The sequence below is a fragment of the Chlamydomonas reinhardtii genome, chromosome 2 (genome assembly GCF_000002595.2).
Source record: "Chlamydomonas reinhardtii strain CC-503 cw92 mt+ chromosome 2, whole genome shotgun sequence".
NCBI classification, from domain to species: Eukaryota; Viridiplantae; Chlorophyta; class Chlorophyceae; order Chlamydomonadales; family Chlamydomonadaceae; genus Chlamydomonas; species Chlamydomonas reinhardtii.
The window spans coordinates 7116371-7131538 of record NC_057005.1 but is presented as its reverse complement, the minus strand read 5'-3'; the positions used below and the strand labels follow the sequence as shown (position 1 = coordinate 7131538).

The 15168-nt window shown below is 65.8% G+C and overlaps 3 protein-coding genes across 3 annotated transcripts; 2 read left to right on the top strand and 1 right to left on the bottom strand.

The window, feature by feature from the left end:
• Positions 1-51: 51 nt before the first annotated feature.
• On the bottom strand, positions 52-9433 carry CHLRE_02g146650v5 (uncharacterized protein). The gene is made up of 14 exons (XM_043060325.1): positions 9121-9433; positions 8608-8705; positions 8117-8175; positions 7793-7852; positions 7370-7507; positions 6857-7134; positions 6374-6561; positions 5990-6113; positions 5639-5774; positions 5219-5457; positions 4838-4952; positions 4554-4619; positions 2852-4364; positions 52-2672 (listed from the first exon to the last, which is right to left on the bottom strand). Exons 1-14 carry the CDS (start codon positions 9243-9245, stop codon positions 970-972), a joined length of 4842 nt encoding a protein of 1613 aa, XP_042927706.1. The 5' UTR covers positions 9246-9433; the 3' UTR covers positions 52-969.
• Positions 9434-9554: 121 nt separating this feature from the next.
• Positions 9555-11489, top strand: CHLRE_02g146700v5 (uncharacterized protein). The gene is made up of 4 exons (XM_001694840.2): positions 9555-9627; positions 9773-9946; positions 10058-10135; positions 10505-11489. Exons 1-4 carry the CDS (start codon positions 9609-9611, stop codon positions 10756-10758), a joined length of 525 nt encoding a protein of 174 aa, XP_001694892.2. The 5' UTR covers positions 9555-9608; the 3' UTR covers positions 10759-11489.
• A 130-nt stretch (positions 11490-11619) lies between these two features.
• On the top strand, positions 11620-15116 carry CHLRE_02g146750v5 (uncharacterized protein). Its single transcript, XM_001694841.2, has 2 exons — positions 11620-11752; positions 11982-15116. Exons 1-2 carry the CDS (start codon positions 11705-11707, stop codon positions 14421-14423), a joined length of 2490 nt encoding a protein of 829 aa, XP_001694893.2. The 5' UTR covers positions 11620-11704; the 3' UTR covers positions 14424-15116.
• Positions 15117-15168: the final 52 nt, after the last annotated feature.

Below are 15168 nucleotides of genomic sequence, written 5' to 3'. Positions count from 1 at the left end.
CGCTGATGCAGCGAAAATGAGAATTTTAGCGTACGCACAATTCAACCGCCATGGAGTCGTGTACTCAGCTGTCAGCACATCCCTAACAGGTATTCACCCGAAATAGGCGTAAACGAAGCAAAATAATAAGCATTCGCAAAATTGACGGTGCGTCAGTGGGCTGGCTGATGGTACGGGGAGACTAACCGTCCCACGCCAGCGGGTTTGCGATGGGACAGTGTTTAGGCAGGTTGGGGAGTCACGTAGGGTTCAACTGACGCCCAGACCCCAGCAGATGGCAAACACTTTGCAATGGCAGGGCACGCTCTGGTCCCAGCGGGTGGACGTTCACGAAAGCGCGATCGACGTGCGCCTGCGCAGCCCACTTCTCCCATGCGAATCTTGTTGAAGTACCCATTACCCAAGTCTTGACTCCCAGGCGAACGTGTATAACTACATCACTGGAATGCACACCACAGCAAGTCAGAACAGTCAGTGCACATGCCCGTCCACGTCCAACTCCATGTCCTGTCCGACGTCGCCTGCTAGGTTGGTTGCTGCTGGCGCCGTCCTCGCACCAGGCAAACCTAGACTTCGTCTACGCGCTTCTACTTACGTACAGCCCTGCGCCTGTTGTATCACAATCGGCAAGCAACACACTGCTGACTCCTATGTACCGTATTCACTTGGCGGAGGTAGAAGTCGTGGGTAGCACCAGCACTCCCTAAGAGCTCCAGACACTTGCAAGATTATCACGAAAGATGTGCACCGCACTGTCGCAGCTGTCCTCGTCCAAACACGCCCGCGCATGCGCAGGGTCCGGGCCTCATGCAAAACGCATGTATGCACATACATAAGAATACAGCAATCGCACGCCAAATCACGTCGTCCGAGCACTCCAAGACCAAGCCTAGCAGTCTTCACGGACTTGACCCGCAACAACGCCCATCCGTGCGCTGGCGCACGCCAGTCCGCTGCCCTGGCATGACACTAGGTTCCCACCTTCTTGCCTGTGACGGTCAGCGCGCGCCGGTTCAGCGACTGCAATGCCGCGTTCCGCATCTGCGCATCCAGGTCCGGTCCAAGCCCCAGCCCCAGGGCCGACACCTGCAGTCCCTCTAGCCCACCCTGCAGCCCCCCGCCCGCACCCAACACCGAGCCCCCGCCGCCGCGTGACGCCACAGGGCTGCCGCCGCTGACCATCAGCCCCGCTGTGGCGGCGGCGGCGGCGCCGCCACCGCCAGCACCTGTCAGCACCGCCGCCAGGGCCGAGTTCACACGCACGCCGGCTCCGGCCCCTGCCTTGGTGCCCCCGGCTGCGCCGGGCCGGCCTGACGCCGGCGCCCCAGCCGCCCGCGGCCCCGCATAGCCGCCGCCTGAGGGCGGGTACACGGGCAGGCGGCCCGGCAGCGGCCCGCTGTTGACACCACCGCCCCCTGCTCCCAGCCCCGACGCCGCTGCTGCCGACGTCGAGGCAGTGGCGATGAAGGAGCGCTGCCGGGCACTGCCGGGCGCCACTGGCGACCCCATGGTTGCAGTCGTCGCCGACCAGTAGCGACCCCCGCCGCCACCTGCGCCGCCGCCGCCGCCTGCGCCGCCACCGCCGCCGCCAGCGACGTCCGGTATGGCCAGGGGCTGGTACGTCAGCCCTCCGTCCACACCGTCGGCGTCGTCATCATAGGCAGGCAGTGCGGGCGGCGCCGCGGCTGAGGGCCGCTGCACTGCGCCCGCAGCCCCCATGCCCGCGCCTGCGCCATTTGCGCTGCCGATGCCCTTCAAGGGCACCGACATGTGCGGCGCGGGCAGACCCGGCACGCGGGTTTGCTTGTACACGCGGCCCGACGAGCCCACGCCCACGCCGCCGGCCGCGCCCGCGCCCCCGGCCCCGCCTTCGTACATGCCGTACACGCCTGACGCGCTCATTGGCCCGCCGCCGCCGCCGGCACCCGCACCAGCAACGCCGCTGACCGAAGGCGAGCGCGGTGACGCCGGCCCGGTCGGGTTACTGGAGGTGCGGCCAAGCGACGCCAGCTTGGGGCTCTGGGCTGTGGGCCCCGACACTGCCGTACCCGCATTACCGCCGCTGTACGGCTGGCTGTAGTACAGCTCTGGCCCCGGAGCTCCACTGGACCCGCCGCCGCCGCCGCCGCCACTCGCCAAAGCGCCATTGGCGCTCAGTGCCGCCAGCGCCGCCACAGTGGCGGTGGAGCCGCCGCCACCCAGCGGCGACGGCGACCGCCGCCCGCCCCCAGCCGACGTCGGCCGCAGGCCGTGTCCCGCACTGAGCGGCCGCGGCCGCGAGCCCAGGTACTGTAGCACCGCCGCCGCGTCTTGGCCCGCCGTTGCCGCTGCGGCGGCGGCCATGGCGGCATCCCAAGAGTTGGCCGCGGCGGCGGCCGCGGCGGCGGCGTTTGCCAGCGTCGCCGACATGGACAGCGACTGGCGGCGGCTTAAGCCGGAGCTGCCGCCGCCGCCACGGCCTGCGGCGCTGGCCGCCACTGCTGCTGCTACTGCGGCTGATGCGGCGGCGCTGGGGCCCCCGGGCTGTAGCTTGTCCCGTAGACTGGCAGTAGCGGCGGAAGGCGGTCGGCTGCCGTTGATGTGGAGGCTGCCGCGCCCCGGCCCGGAGCCACCGGCCGGCCCCGGCCCCTCCCCCGGCCAGGACTCCGCGGTGCTGAGCCCATCGCCGACCCCTGCGACATAACATGCAACAGCACACCGCGACACACCGCTTCAGGCTTGCGCACCTCCTGCACGTGCCTGCAATCTACGGCGCCACAGCCAGGACGTAGGCGGCACACTGACGCCCCGCCTGCACAGCCCTGCGACCCGCACAGCCCTGCGACCTGCACCCCCACCCTTGCCTCCGCACCTGCAGCAGCTCCGGCAGCCTCAGCAGTGCCGCCGTGTGTGTGCTTGATGTGGTTGTGGGCGCTTCCCACAGAGAGCCCGTGTCCGACGCCCACGCCGCCGACAGCAGCCCCAAGCCCTGCCCCTGCACCTGGCCCGCCGCCTGCGGCCCCAGCTGATTGCGAGAGGGCGAGTGCGGCGGCGGCCTGCTGTAGCTGCTGGAGCTGCTGAAGGGCGGTGGTGTGGGGCAGCCCGCCGCCGCCGGCAGAGCCGAGGCCGAGAAGGGAAGCGCGGCCAAAGGCGGTCCCTGGTGCAGGCCCTGCGGCGGTGTTCCCGGCGGCGCCAGGTGCTCCCGGAGAGAGAGACGCCGCGGGTGAAGCCGCGCGGGCGCCGCCAGCGCCGCCCCGACCTGGGGCGGCGACGCCGGCGGCGGCAGCGGCGGCGAGCGCGGCGGCGCCTGACGCATCGGTGACGTAATGCTGGCTCCATTCGCTGCCCGCCGCGGCGTTAGCGGCGGCGGCTGAGAGCCCGCTGAGAGCTGCTTCGCGAGCTGCGCTTGCGGCTGAGGCGGGCCGGCGAGGTCCCAGTGTGGAGGTTCCCCCTCCGAGAAAGGGGTTCGGGGGCAAAGCCCCCTGTTGTTGTTGTGTTTGGTATTGTTGTTGTTGCTGTTGCAACTGCGCCTGGGGTTGCAGATAGTACTGCTGCCCTCCCGCCGCGTGCTGTTGCTGCGCCGCCAAAGACGGGCTGTTGCGCCCGCTGCCGCTGCCGCCGCCGCCGCCTGGGTGCCCCGCCGCTGGCGACCCCGCCCGCCCCGCCGAGGCGCTGGCGGCTCGCGCCATGTGCCCCGAGTAGATCCGCACCAGCGGCGCCTGAACACTGGAAGCGCTGCCGCCGCCGCCGTGGTGCAGCCCCGCCGCCGCCAGATGCCCCGACAGCGCCGCCACATCAGCGGCGGTGACGGCGGCGGCGCCACTGGCGGCGCTAATGGCCGAGATGGGTCGGCTGCTGGCGGCGCTGCCGAAGCCATCGCTGCGCTCCCCATACACCTCGGACGTGCGCGGCCCTATCCCGCCGCCTGCCACTGGCGGCGCGCTGGCGCCGCCGCCAGGCTGGCCGGCACTGCCAGTGCTCCCGCCGCCCAGCGGCACGGGTCCAGTGTAGTGCGCCACGCCGTACTGCTGCTGGTACTGTTGGTACTGTTGGTACTGCTGCATGTACAGCTGGTGCTGCTGGAAGGCGCTCGCGTCGCCGTACGCAAACGCGCCCGCCGTGCTGCCCGGCGGCAGCGGCGCGTACTGTGGTGTGCCGCCGCCGCCAACCACCAACCCACCGGACCCGGGCGCCGGTAGTGGCGACAGGAAGGGCGGCGGGCTGAGGTAGGCTGGCAGGCCGGCGCCAGGCCCGGCCTGGCCTGCCGCCGCAGCCGCCTGGTGCATCTTGGCTTTGCGCCTCTCCACCGCCATCTGCGCCAGCCGGTCTCGGTGCGCCTTGGCTTTGAGCCGCTCCGCCTTCTGCGACTCGGTCTCCAAGTCCTCCTGCGCGTGCAGCCATAATGACAGCGGGGTGGCAGGAGGAGCGCGAGCGGTAGCATTGAAGGCGAGGTGTGGTGACCGGGCGGCGTGAGCTGTAGGAGAAGGGAGGATAGAAGGAGACGCTGCGGAGGGCGCCAGCGCAGGCGCACATTACACACAGCTCAGGGAAGTGAAGAGCGGCATGGTACGCACCTTCTTCTTCTCGGCCGGCTTGGCGGAGCGCGACTGGAAGGACGCCTGGTAGATCTCTTGTGCGCCCTGCAGGGCAGCAGCGGGCTAACGATGAAGCACCCGAGAAGGTCAGGCATCGTACACGACCACAAGGCGCATACACCACTCCACCCCTCTCCACAACCGGGCCCCACAGCTGCAGCCGGCCGCGCCGCCCGGGTCTTTGTCTACCGTACTGGGCCTTGGCACCGACTGCCTACTCCCCCTTCCCCTTCCCCTCCCCTCTCCTCCGCTCCCCGCCCCACCCTCAGCAGCTCCTCGTAAAGCGCCTGCTTGGCGGGGTCTGGCGAGGGGAAGATGCGTGTAAAGTTGCCAGCGTGCTTGGACTCGTAGCGCTCACGAGCAGCCAGCACCTTGGCCCTGAGAGGCGGGTTGAGGGACGAGGGGAGGAAGGGATGAACGTGCGGCCCGGACGTGCGTGTCAGGGACACGTCTGTGCGGGCTGCGAACGGAGAAGACGGCCGAAATGCGCACAAATTTGCGGCCGAGCGTCAGTTCATACATCCCACAGCGCCGCAACCCCGCAACGCAGCTGATCCAGGCAAAACCGGTTGCGGCTGTGTAGCGTGCCTCACACACAGCGCCCCCACAAGCACGGCCCGGCGACCCCTGGTCCCCCGCCGCACCTCCAGGCTTCGTACTCCTCCGGCGTCCTCGGCTTGGCCGCCGCATCCTTGGCCGCCGCGTCCTTGTCCTCCTCAGCCGCTGCCCCCGCCGCCCCCACCGCGCCGCCTGCGCCCGGCCGCGCGCCCACGGGCGGCTTCTTGACGTGCATGGGCTCCAGCAGGCGGCTGGCGGCGGCGCGGCGCTCCGCCTTCTTGGCCTTGGCGATGAGCTTGGGGTCCACACGCACCAGGTCGATGGTCTGCGTGGTGGGTGCGTGGGCGCACGAGTAGCACCAAGAGAGAGGTTTGGGGTGCGTACGCATGTGCGGGCTGTAGGCATACAGTAACCTGCAAGTCTAGATACGCCCAAGCCCCCGCCCCGATCCCCCACTACGGGCTGCGGCCCCGGCCGCCTCCGCCTGCGCGGCGCTCCGCCCCCACCTGCGTGATGAGCTCCTCCTTAATGGCCAGGTCCAGCGGCGAGTCAATGTTGAACGAGGGCGAGTGGTTGACCTCGATCAGCCAGGGCCGCATGGCGTCGTCCAGCATCACGTCGTAGCCCAGGATCTCAAAGCAGCTGCACGCACACATGAGAAGAAATGTAAGTAATGGCTGAGGGGAATCTGATCAACGACAAGGTCCCTGCCACCTGCACTGCGCAGCCCAGCCACCGCCCAGCCCAGCCCAGTCCAGCCCAGTTCTGCCCAGCCCTGCCCAGCCCAGCCCTGCGTTTGCCCAGCCCCTCCCGTTCCGCTGCACATGAGCACGACCACGCGCCGCCGCCGCCCGCACCTGAACCCGTCGTTGTCTGGCGGCAGCACGGAGCGGTAGTTGTTGCGCAGGACGGGCTGCACCGAGCACAGCGACTTGATGATCAGGTCGGCGATGTCGCCCCACACCTGGTCGTAGCTGGCGCCTGTGTGTTGGGGCGTGGAGGTGGTCGGGTGGGTCGGGCGTTCCAGGCATACATAGTTAGAAGACGGCCACCGTTGAACTGGTTCAGGCGGGTGGGCGCAGGCCGCAGGGGAGAGGCGGATCGGCGGCGGACTGGGTTGTGGGTGGCGGATGGCTGTCGGGACATGGCCGGCACCGCTGCGGGACCCAGACTGCGATCACAACATCCGCCGCACCCGCCGCACCCATAAGCAGCACAGCGCCATGCGCGCTCTAACCCACCAGTGCTCTCGATGTAGTGCCTCAGCTGCGCCAGGCACCACTTGCTGGCGTCGTCGCTGCCGTCCGCGGAGGCGGCCGCCGCGCTCACAAACGCCTCGTTCTTCTTGTTGACGGCGTAGTTGGTCAGGTGCATGAACGCCACGTCCAGGTTGCTGGCCTTGGGCGGAGAGTACTTCTCCGTGCAGAACCTGTGCATGAGCGCAGTGGACACGGCATTTGTTGATGTGTTTCGCGAACGCGCTTACAATTCAATGTGTAATCTGTGTCGTGGCACGATGCACAGCGTTTCCGCCCTCGTTGCGCACACCACTTCCTCTAACTGACTATCAACAACTTAAGCGCAAAAAAGCGCACAGCCACATGCGCTTCGCCCTCCTCCCGCCCCAGCCCTCGTCACGCCACGCCCCCGCTCTCTACCTGCCCCCTCCCTCCAGCCCCCCCCCTCTTCATGCCCCTCCGCGCCGCTCCTCCGCATCCTCTCACCGCGCCAGGCCCTCATGGAACAGGAACACGCGCAGCGGGTCGCAGGACAGCACCAGCGCGTAGATGCGCAGGTCGAACTTGTAGCCGTGGATGAGCATGGGGTTATAAAGGTAGTGCTGCGCCACCACGTTGGGGCTGGCCATCTCGCCCAGCACGCGCGCCACAACCTCCTCCTTGCCGCCCTGCACCAGCCGAATGCCGCGGCCCTGGCAGCCCGCGTCGGGCTTGAGGATGTACACCTGCTTCTTGCCGCGAGAGCGCACGTCCGCCAGGAAGTCCTGGGGCGGGGAAGGCGCGGAGGGAGGGAGGGAGGGCGCGGCGGAAATGAAGGAGTGTATTGGCGTACAGTGGGTTTAGGGCGTGTGGAGGGGTTGGGCAGCAGAGGCAGATGGTGCTAGGAAAGCGGGGCGAAGCGGTTAAAGGGTCAGGCGAGTCGGGACGACATGCGTCTGGCCGCCGCCGTGTTGTGCCCGCCACACAGGCCCTGGCCCTAGCCCCCGCCACATGCCCTACCTCGCGGTCGCTGGGCAGGACAAAGGTACGCGGGAAGAAGTCAAAGTGCTGCGGGAAGGCCTTGGCCATCTTCATGAGGTTGCGGGCCATGGCGCGTTTGCGGCAGATCTCCAGCATGCCGCTGAAGTGGTTGATCTTCTGCGCTTGGGAGGAGGGAGCGGGAGAAGGCCACAGGGCCACGATGCCATGAAGCAGGGACGCGCGAACGCACACGCACGGTGCGGATTCTGCACACTGCAATTTGGTACGCTGGGCTGGGCCAAGCGCACCGAAGCTGCTGCCCCAAACGCATGAACCACCGCTCCTCGTCTGATCATCGTGGTGCGGTGGCGCCACGTCGCCTGACGACCATGGCCCGCGCCATCGGACCCCGTTCCCCACCGCTAAGTTCAGCCTGCCTTCCCAACCCAACCCCCACCCCACCTGGATCTTTGTGAGCTTCATGATGCGCTCGATACTGACAGACGTGTCCGTCCAGTACAGCTGCAGCGAGAATCAAAAATGGAAATCGAAATTAGGTAGGAGTGCCCCGCAGCGTCTGCAGACTCCCAGTCTCAGGCGTGCAGCGACCCAGATCGCTGATGTACTGGAGAGCATTCCAGTTGTGCTACCACCAACCCCATTCCACTCGCCTACGTGTTCTGGCGCACGTTTCAAAACATCACCCCCAACCACGTGCCCATGTCTCGGTTACCGTATTCCTGGATTGGATACCGACCACCCCCGCCCGTGCTGCCGCAGTCTCACCTCCCAGTCATCTTCGTCGCCCACCTCCTTCCAGCCCAGCTTGCGCTGCACGATACGCACTGCATGCAAGAGCAGGTGGTTCAGGTGCCGGAGACAGGTGTCTTGAGACGCAGCAACGCAGGCCAACCAGCCGGGTTGCTGTACGGTGCCAGGGGTAGAACACTGTATGCAGGACATTCACGCCATAAGCTGCCACCCATGAACTCTCACCACATAGCAACCGCTCAGAGTGCCTCAGGCTTGTCCTCGAACCAAGCCCTGCTGAAAACTATCCCGCACACGCCTATCCCCATTTGCTGTTGGACCCAGCACCTGCTGCTGGCCGCTATTGTTGCGGCGGGCCAAGGCGGCGTGTTCGTGACAGTGTGGCGGACAACCGTTGGGCTCGCCCCATCCCAAACTCCCTCACCCCGCCCTCCACACAGATAACGCCTGCGCTTGCGGCGCTGTCACGCGGAGCCCCTTAGTCCCATCGCCCCGGCACGACTCACAAACTTCGTATTTACAGGCGCTCAGGTTGATTCGGATTGGAGGCAGCGGCTTTTTGCGCTTGGCGGTTTTGGCCGCTGCCGCCTTGTCCTTTTTCTTGCTGTAAGACGGAGGATAAACATGAGTGGGGCGGCAAGTTTTGTGGCCAAGCGCACATGCCGCAAGGAGTGGGCTTCATGCACACCAGGCAGTCCATCATTCTGTGGGCACGCCGCTTCCAGGGCACGCGCTCAGGCCTGGCGCCCGGTACATGCGCCCTGCAACCCGGCTGAAACCCAAAGAGCTTCCTGCTCAAGCCACAACCCTCGGTGCGCGGCGCCGTGTGTGTGACCGCGTCACGCCGCAAGCTGGTAGCCACGACACGGCGGTTCTGTCCCACCTCAGACCCGACGCGTGCAGCACAATACACCCCGCTGCCCCACACTTCAAGGCTTGCGTCACTCAAGAGCATCCATCTCCAGGCGACAGCGAGAGTCTGAGGCGGAACAATGGAGTTGGAATGTGTGAACACTCGCCTGGACTCCTCCTGGGGCTGCTCCTCCGACTTGGGCGCCAGGCGCAGACGCTGCAGAGCGAAGACTTCGCCCGCATCCTCGCCCTCGTCCTCCCCCAAGACTTCGTCCAACAAGTCTTCTTCCATGGTACGCGGCCGCGGGGACCGCTTATAACTGTTAGCTTGCGTGCAAATGTCGTGTCATCCTAGCCAACATGTCAAATGGCCAACAAAACGGTGTAGCAAGCGGGAAAATGTCCGGTTGCTTCTTCCGGGCTAGCGCTTACTTCCGGGCTACCGCTACTCTCCCTGTCGTTTGTAATTTGCCTATGGTAATAAACCTACGGAGAATGCCTTGCATTTTCCAGCTGGCCCTGGCGTTGGCTGAGGGCTGCATGGAGGCAAAACGGAGTAATTTCAGCTCCGTTACCCGCAGCGGTCTTATACAATCCACTTCTCTCAGCGAACGACCTAACACCTGTGACCTCAAGCATTTAAAAGCTGCCAGAAATGCCCCGTCAGCGCAGTGGTGAGTTCCTGCTCCTCAGTGCTCCACGAGTGTTGCAGCGGGATGCCCAAAACGATAGCTGATGTCTCCGAGGCATGATAATCCATAGGAATTGTGGTCAGATGGACTAAGCCAAGCTCTCGCTTTTCGCCCATCCTGGACGCAGCTCCTGCTCCTGCTCGCTCGGCTTCTGCCGCGGCGTCGCGACCCAAGCCGGCCCCTTCGTCTTCGTCGGCTCCTCCCCCCTCGAGCAGCTCCACTGCGGCGCCCGCATCAAGTGGATGGTTCGGCTCGCGCCCTGCTGCTCCGCAGGCGACTGCCCCTCCTCCGATGGCTGCTCGTAAGAATGTTTGAGCACAGATCGTATCTGCTTTGGTGGACACCAGATTCGGGCATCGCCAGAGAAGATCCTCATGTCGATGCAACGCCCTAATTTCGCCCCTTGCCGCAGCTTCGGCACCTCCTCCGGCTATGGCTTCCGGTGGTGGCGGTGGTATCATGTCCGGCCTGATTGGCACCGTCGTGCAGGGTGAGAACCGCTCGGCCGCTTGGGGTGGGCCACGATTGTTCCGGAAGCGAGGGCACACGGTTGGCCGGCATCTCCCATGCAAAGGCCGGGTTGCCTAGGGCTGCAGGTGTGCCTGAGGCAGCTGCGGCTCCTGGTGCTGGTTTGGAGGAGGGGGCAAGACCAGCCCATTAAGGGAGGGCCCCACGCAGCGGCAGCGCGCAGCCTGTCGACCACGAGCTCGCCACGGCGACCAGCTTCTGCCAGCTGCGGCATGAGGGTGGCCCCGGTTTGTTTCCTGTCGCATCCGACATTTCAGCAAGGTGAGTCAGACCTTGAGACCTTGGTGCTGACTCACGTCCTGTTCGCTGCTTCCTGCTTCGACCTCTGCAGGCGCCGCCCTGGGCACCGGCAGTGCCATCGCGCACCGCGCCGTTGACTCGTTCATGGGCCCCCGCACCGTGGTGCACGAGCACCAGCAGGCGCCCGCGGCCGCCGCGCCCGTGCCCGCTGCCGCCCCTGCGGCGGCGGACGGCCCTTGCGGTGAGCAGGTGAAGGCGTTCGCGGACTGCATGACCAAGTACAACGGCGACATGGGCGCCTGCCAGTGGTACTTCGACGCCATGCAGGCCTGCCGCCGCGTGTAAATGGACACAGTGCGAGAGGTGTATTGGGTGGCTTCGCGGCGCGGCGTGCGCACATGTCTGGTGCACGGCTCCGGCGGCGGCGCTGGGCGAGGAGTGGAAGTCGAGGAGACGGTTGTGGGTGATGTCGCTGTGGCGGGACTGGCGCCCAACCAGCAGTTGCCAGTGGCGGCGGGTTTTGTGGTGCGTCCAGCTGTCCATTAACGGGTTGATGCGTGCGCAGCGTGAGGCTGTTGGCGGGCGGGCTGCGGACCGGCGGCACCACGGTGTGTCAGGAACAGGGGGCGAGCAGGGCTGAGGTGTTTGCGGCTTGTCTGGCTTCTCTCTCTTCATGGTGTGGGTGTGAGTGTCTTTGGTGTGTGCTTACTGTTATTTGTTCGATATATTGATACGAGTGCATTAGCGGATGAGGAGTTTAGCAACTGTAGTCCGGGCAGAAGCTGGAAGAGCCGCGCTCCACGATGCGATTGCGTATGTTGCGCGTGGGTTGGCTCAGATGGAGGGGTTCGGCCTAGAGGAGAAACTGAAGTTTGATGCGTAGGACGCGCCTCTCAATGGAGTGGGACTGAAGTTCGATGTGGAGGTTTGAGGGAGAGCGGGGGTGCGTGGAGGTCGCGCGAGAGAGTGTTTTGGTGCGTGCCGATTAAATAACCGCGTCAACTGTGGACAGAATCACCGACGCACTGCCTCTCCGCACGCTCCCTTGTAAAATCCCAGTGTAAAACCCCAGTTCCCGAGTGATTGACTTCTCCACGATTCCAGCGCGCCGTCGGCGGGCTAGCGCATGCTTGACTCAACTAAATCAAACCTGAGCTGCATACATAGAATTTTGTGTACACAAGCCCACGATTATAATATGCTTATGTAACTTTATAACAATGCTTCTAACCGACGACGCGAAGGCCGGGTGAACTTCAGGTCGGCAGCTCGTGTTGCAAATTTAATCAATATGGGCGCGGTCACAAGCTGTACTGGGAGACAGCGCACTGCTAGCGAGGTGAGAAGACCGCAGCGTCGCGTCGGAAGGCTTGGAGTCGCATGCCAACGTGCGCTTGCACTGACACCTCTCCACTGAGAGCCCAACCAGCTGCAGCTTTAACAGCAGTGCACTCTGTTGCTACTAAAGCTGCGCAGTTGAACTATGGAGCGTCGCCACCGAGTCGGGCTGCGAACCCGCAGCTTTCCAGAGCGAATGATCCCAGCTTGCTTTACCTTTTGCAACGCAGGGCCAGGTACCACAGCAGCTCACGGCTGGTGCAGATGGATTCAGCGACGAAGCGGCGCCGGCAAGCATCCATGTGGATGGAACCCGGGATGGAACCACACCACATCGCGGACTGGCCGAGTACGCAGAGCCATGTGCCGAGCCACCCCTCCTGCGTACAATTCGCGACCTGACTCTACCAGGAACCGCTTGCGGCCCGGACCCACTAGACGAGGCCGCCGCAAAGGCCTTTGACCTCCCACCAGAACGCCGCCGAACCTCCTTCTACCCGTTCGCCCTATCAAGCCGCACCCCCAGCTGCGGCTGTCTATCAGAGGAGCTTGCAATGGGGCCAGCAGACCACCACGGCGGCACCGGTGGTGACTACGAATACACGAGCGCCATGAGCGCCCCGCCCAACGGCGTGCAGGCCGCGGGTGCAGCCGGTCCCTGCCTCATTGACGCCTACGTCGGCAGCACCTCGGACCCGCTCTGGCAGCTGGGCGGCGCGCGCGTGTCAGTGACGTCGGTGGCCAGCACCGGGGGCCAGGCGTCAGTCCGCAGCTTGTCCATGCCTGGGAGCCACCCAGTGTCCCAGCAGGCCGTGGCGCACACAGGCTTTCAGCAGGCTGGGGCGATGGACGTTGAGGTGGAGTGCGAGGTCTTTGAGCGCCATACGTACGGGGGTGGCGGAGTCAGAGGCAGCGGACATGGTGGCGGCAACGGCTGGGCTAGCGATGGTCAGAGGCGTAAGGGTGGGGAGGAGGCAGCAGCCACCGCCGCAGCTGCGACCGCAGGCACCGCGGCTTCACCGGCGGCCGCAGTGGCGGCGCCGGCGAGGGCAGGAGCAAGGTCGGCTGGAGCCGGCAGTACGGCGGTTGCCGGCAGAGGCGCTGCTACGCTGGAAGGTGCTGCCATTGCTGGTGAGAACGGGAGTAGCGGCTGCATTCTGCCGCAGCTGATGGACCTGGGGCAGCGGCGCAGGCACGAGGTGGCAGACGCAGGGCACAGTAACAGCAGCAGCATTGAGGGCTGGGCACAGGGCCGGTCAGAGGCGGGGGGCGGGGGCGCCGTCGCCACCAGCGCCAGCTCTCCCTCTGGTCGCCCCGCCGAGCCATCGGGCCTGGTGCCGCTCCCGCCCCTCGCCCCGCCGCCGTCGTCACCGCCACAGTCCCAACAGCAGCCCAAACAGCCGCAGCACCTCCCACAAGGCCAGCACGCCGTGCCCTGTCGTTTGCGGTTCGACATGAGTGGCGGCAGTGGCGCCAGCCAGCAGGCGCTGCGGTGCAGCCGGCGCAGCTGCGACGGCGCCTTTGCCGGCGGCAGCAGCGGCGGGCGCAGCCATGCTAGCGGCCGCACTGACGGCTGTTCCAGCGACGATGACAGTGACGTTGACGATCTCGGCTTGGTCAGCGGCGCGTTGCGCAGGGCTGCGGGCGCGCAGGTGACCGCGGCGCTCACGACCAAGAGCACGGGCATGTTGCTGCAGCTACCTGGCCTGGACTCAGGGCCTCACCACGCCCATCACGCTCGCCACGCCCACGCCCATGCTCCTCATCGGCATCCCCACCATTGCCACCAGCAGTACGACTGCGGCGACGACCCGCACCACCCCCAGGGCTACCACTACCTCCACCACCAGCAGGAGCAGGATGCGCGCCTGGCGCGTGCCCAGGCGCGCTCGCGATCACGAGCTGGCTGGCGGCACAGCGACTGCGGTGAGTACGGCTTCGCGCAGACCGCCGCCGCGACTATGGGTGGTGATGGTGCTGGCGGCAGCACCAGCCGCCGCTTCGCAGAGTGCGGCGGCGACGCTGGGGAGTGCGGCGAAGGCTGCAGCAGCCGCAACCGGGGCGGCAGCAGCACCTGCAGCGGCGCGTACGGCAGCTATTCGGGGGAGGAGGCGTGGCGGGTGGGCGCGTCGGGTTCCTTGGGCTCGCGCACGGGGCCCTTGGTGTCTGCCCGCACAGCGTCCGTGGTACACGGGGTAGCGACCTACTGCGGTCAAGGTAGTGCCGACATGATCACCTCCGCGAGTGGCGGCGGCGCCGGTGCCGAGCGGAGCGGGCGAACTCCGCAGTTTACAAAGTCCTCGGCTTCACTGGCGGCCACAGCTGTGAGCCTCGGCGGCGCTGGGCTGTTGGCGAGCACAGGTGGCAGCACGACAGCCCTGGCGGCGACCACCGGTCACGGCACCGCCGCCAGCCTCAGCGGCCCCAGCGCGGGGCACCTCCGAATCAACCTGCGCGCGGCGTTGCCGGGTACTGTCACCAGCCGCGCCGCGATGGCCGCGGACCTGGTCAGGTGCCTGTCACACGCGCGGCGGCACGCACGGGGAGGAAGCGGGAGTGGTGGTGATGGCAGCGGCGGCGGCGCGTCGCCGACAGCGTCCGCGGCGCCGTCACCCTTAATGGGAGAAGGCGGCTACGGTAGGGCGCGTAGCAGGCGGGAGCGGCCGAATTGATGTGCTGGTGGGGAAGGCGAGGGAAACTGCGTGCGTTTGCGTGCGTGTGCAGGAGTGCGTGGATGTCAGTGAGTCGTGAGCAGTCGGGAGTGGCACGTTACGGCAGTCCCGTGGCGGGACTTACGGGGCCGCTTCACGGGGCCGCTTGTATATTACACTATTGATGTCTAGGGGATGGTCAAGTCAGTGATTTTGTGTATGACAAGGACATGACATGTGCTATATGCGACTGAGCTGGTGACTTGTGAGCAGGTCGTGACTCTTGTTATGCATAAACTGAGGTGGCGCAGGGTGGCGCTGGGTTATGAGCTGGTGGAGTCGGTGCAAAGCCTGTCAGTGTTAGTCAGTATTAAATTAATGCTCAAGTGCGGACGGAAATGAAATGGACATCACGTGCAGTGACTCGTGATGCGGACGCGGACAATTGAACCTGGAGGCCGCCGAGTGCTATCATGCTATGCCTCGCCCTTCTGTGGCACCAGGGAGGTACGGATATGCTTGCGACACGATGAAGCCACGACGGCTGATCCGTTGAAGGGGGATAGAAATAGAGGCTTCTGACTCCCTCATGCACATGTGTGTGGAGAGCATCTGGCATGGACGCATGGTCAAGAGTCGTGGACTGAGGCAATCTTAACAATGTGGAATCCGAGCAGTCTCCTAGTATCCCCTGTTCTCAATCTTGCCCGCTCGTAGCCCCCCTCCTGGCAACACCGGTACTCCCTCCCGCCGGCTTGCAGCCCCT

What these genes read in the sequence shown, in the direction of transcription:
- CHLRE_02g146700v5 (XM_001694840.2), top strand. An exon ending in CCCTCCTCCGATGGCTGCTC is followed by an intron (nt 9,947 to 10,057) that starts GTAAGAATGTTT and finishes CCCTTGCCGCAG; the next exon opens with CTTCGGCACCTCCTCCGGCT. An exon ending in GATTGGCACCGTCGTGCAGG is followed by an intron (nt 10,136 to 10,504) that starts GTGAGAACCGCT and finishes CGACCTCTGCAG; the next exon opens with GCGCCGCCCTGGGCACCGGC.
- CHLRE_02g146750v5 (XM_001694841.2), top strand. Translation starts at nt 11,705, where the DNA reads ATGGGCGCGGTCACAAGCTGTACTGGGAGACAGCGCACTGCTAGCGAG. An exon ending in GACAGCGCACTGCTAGCGAG is followed by an intron (nt 11,753 to 11,981) that starts GTGAGAAGACCG and finishes TTTGCAACGCAG; the next exon opens with GGCCAGGTACCACAGCAGCT.
- CHLRE_02g146650v5 (XM_043060325.1), bottom strand. Translation starts at nt 9,245, where the DNA reads ATGGAAGAAGACTTGTTGGACGAAGTCTTGGGGGAGGACGAGGGCGAG. An exon ending in GCGACGAAGATGACTGGGAG is followed by an intron (nt 7,853 to 8,116) that starts GTGAGACTGCGG and finishes TTCTCGCTGCAG; the next exon opens with CTGTACTGGACGGACACGTC. An exon ending in AGCCGGCCGAGAAGAAGAAG is followed by an intron (nt 4,365 to 4,553) that starts GTGCGTACCATG and finishes CTGCACGCGCAG; the next exon opens with GAGGACTTGGAGACCGAGTC.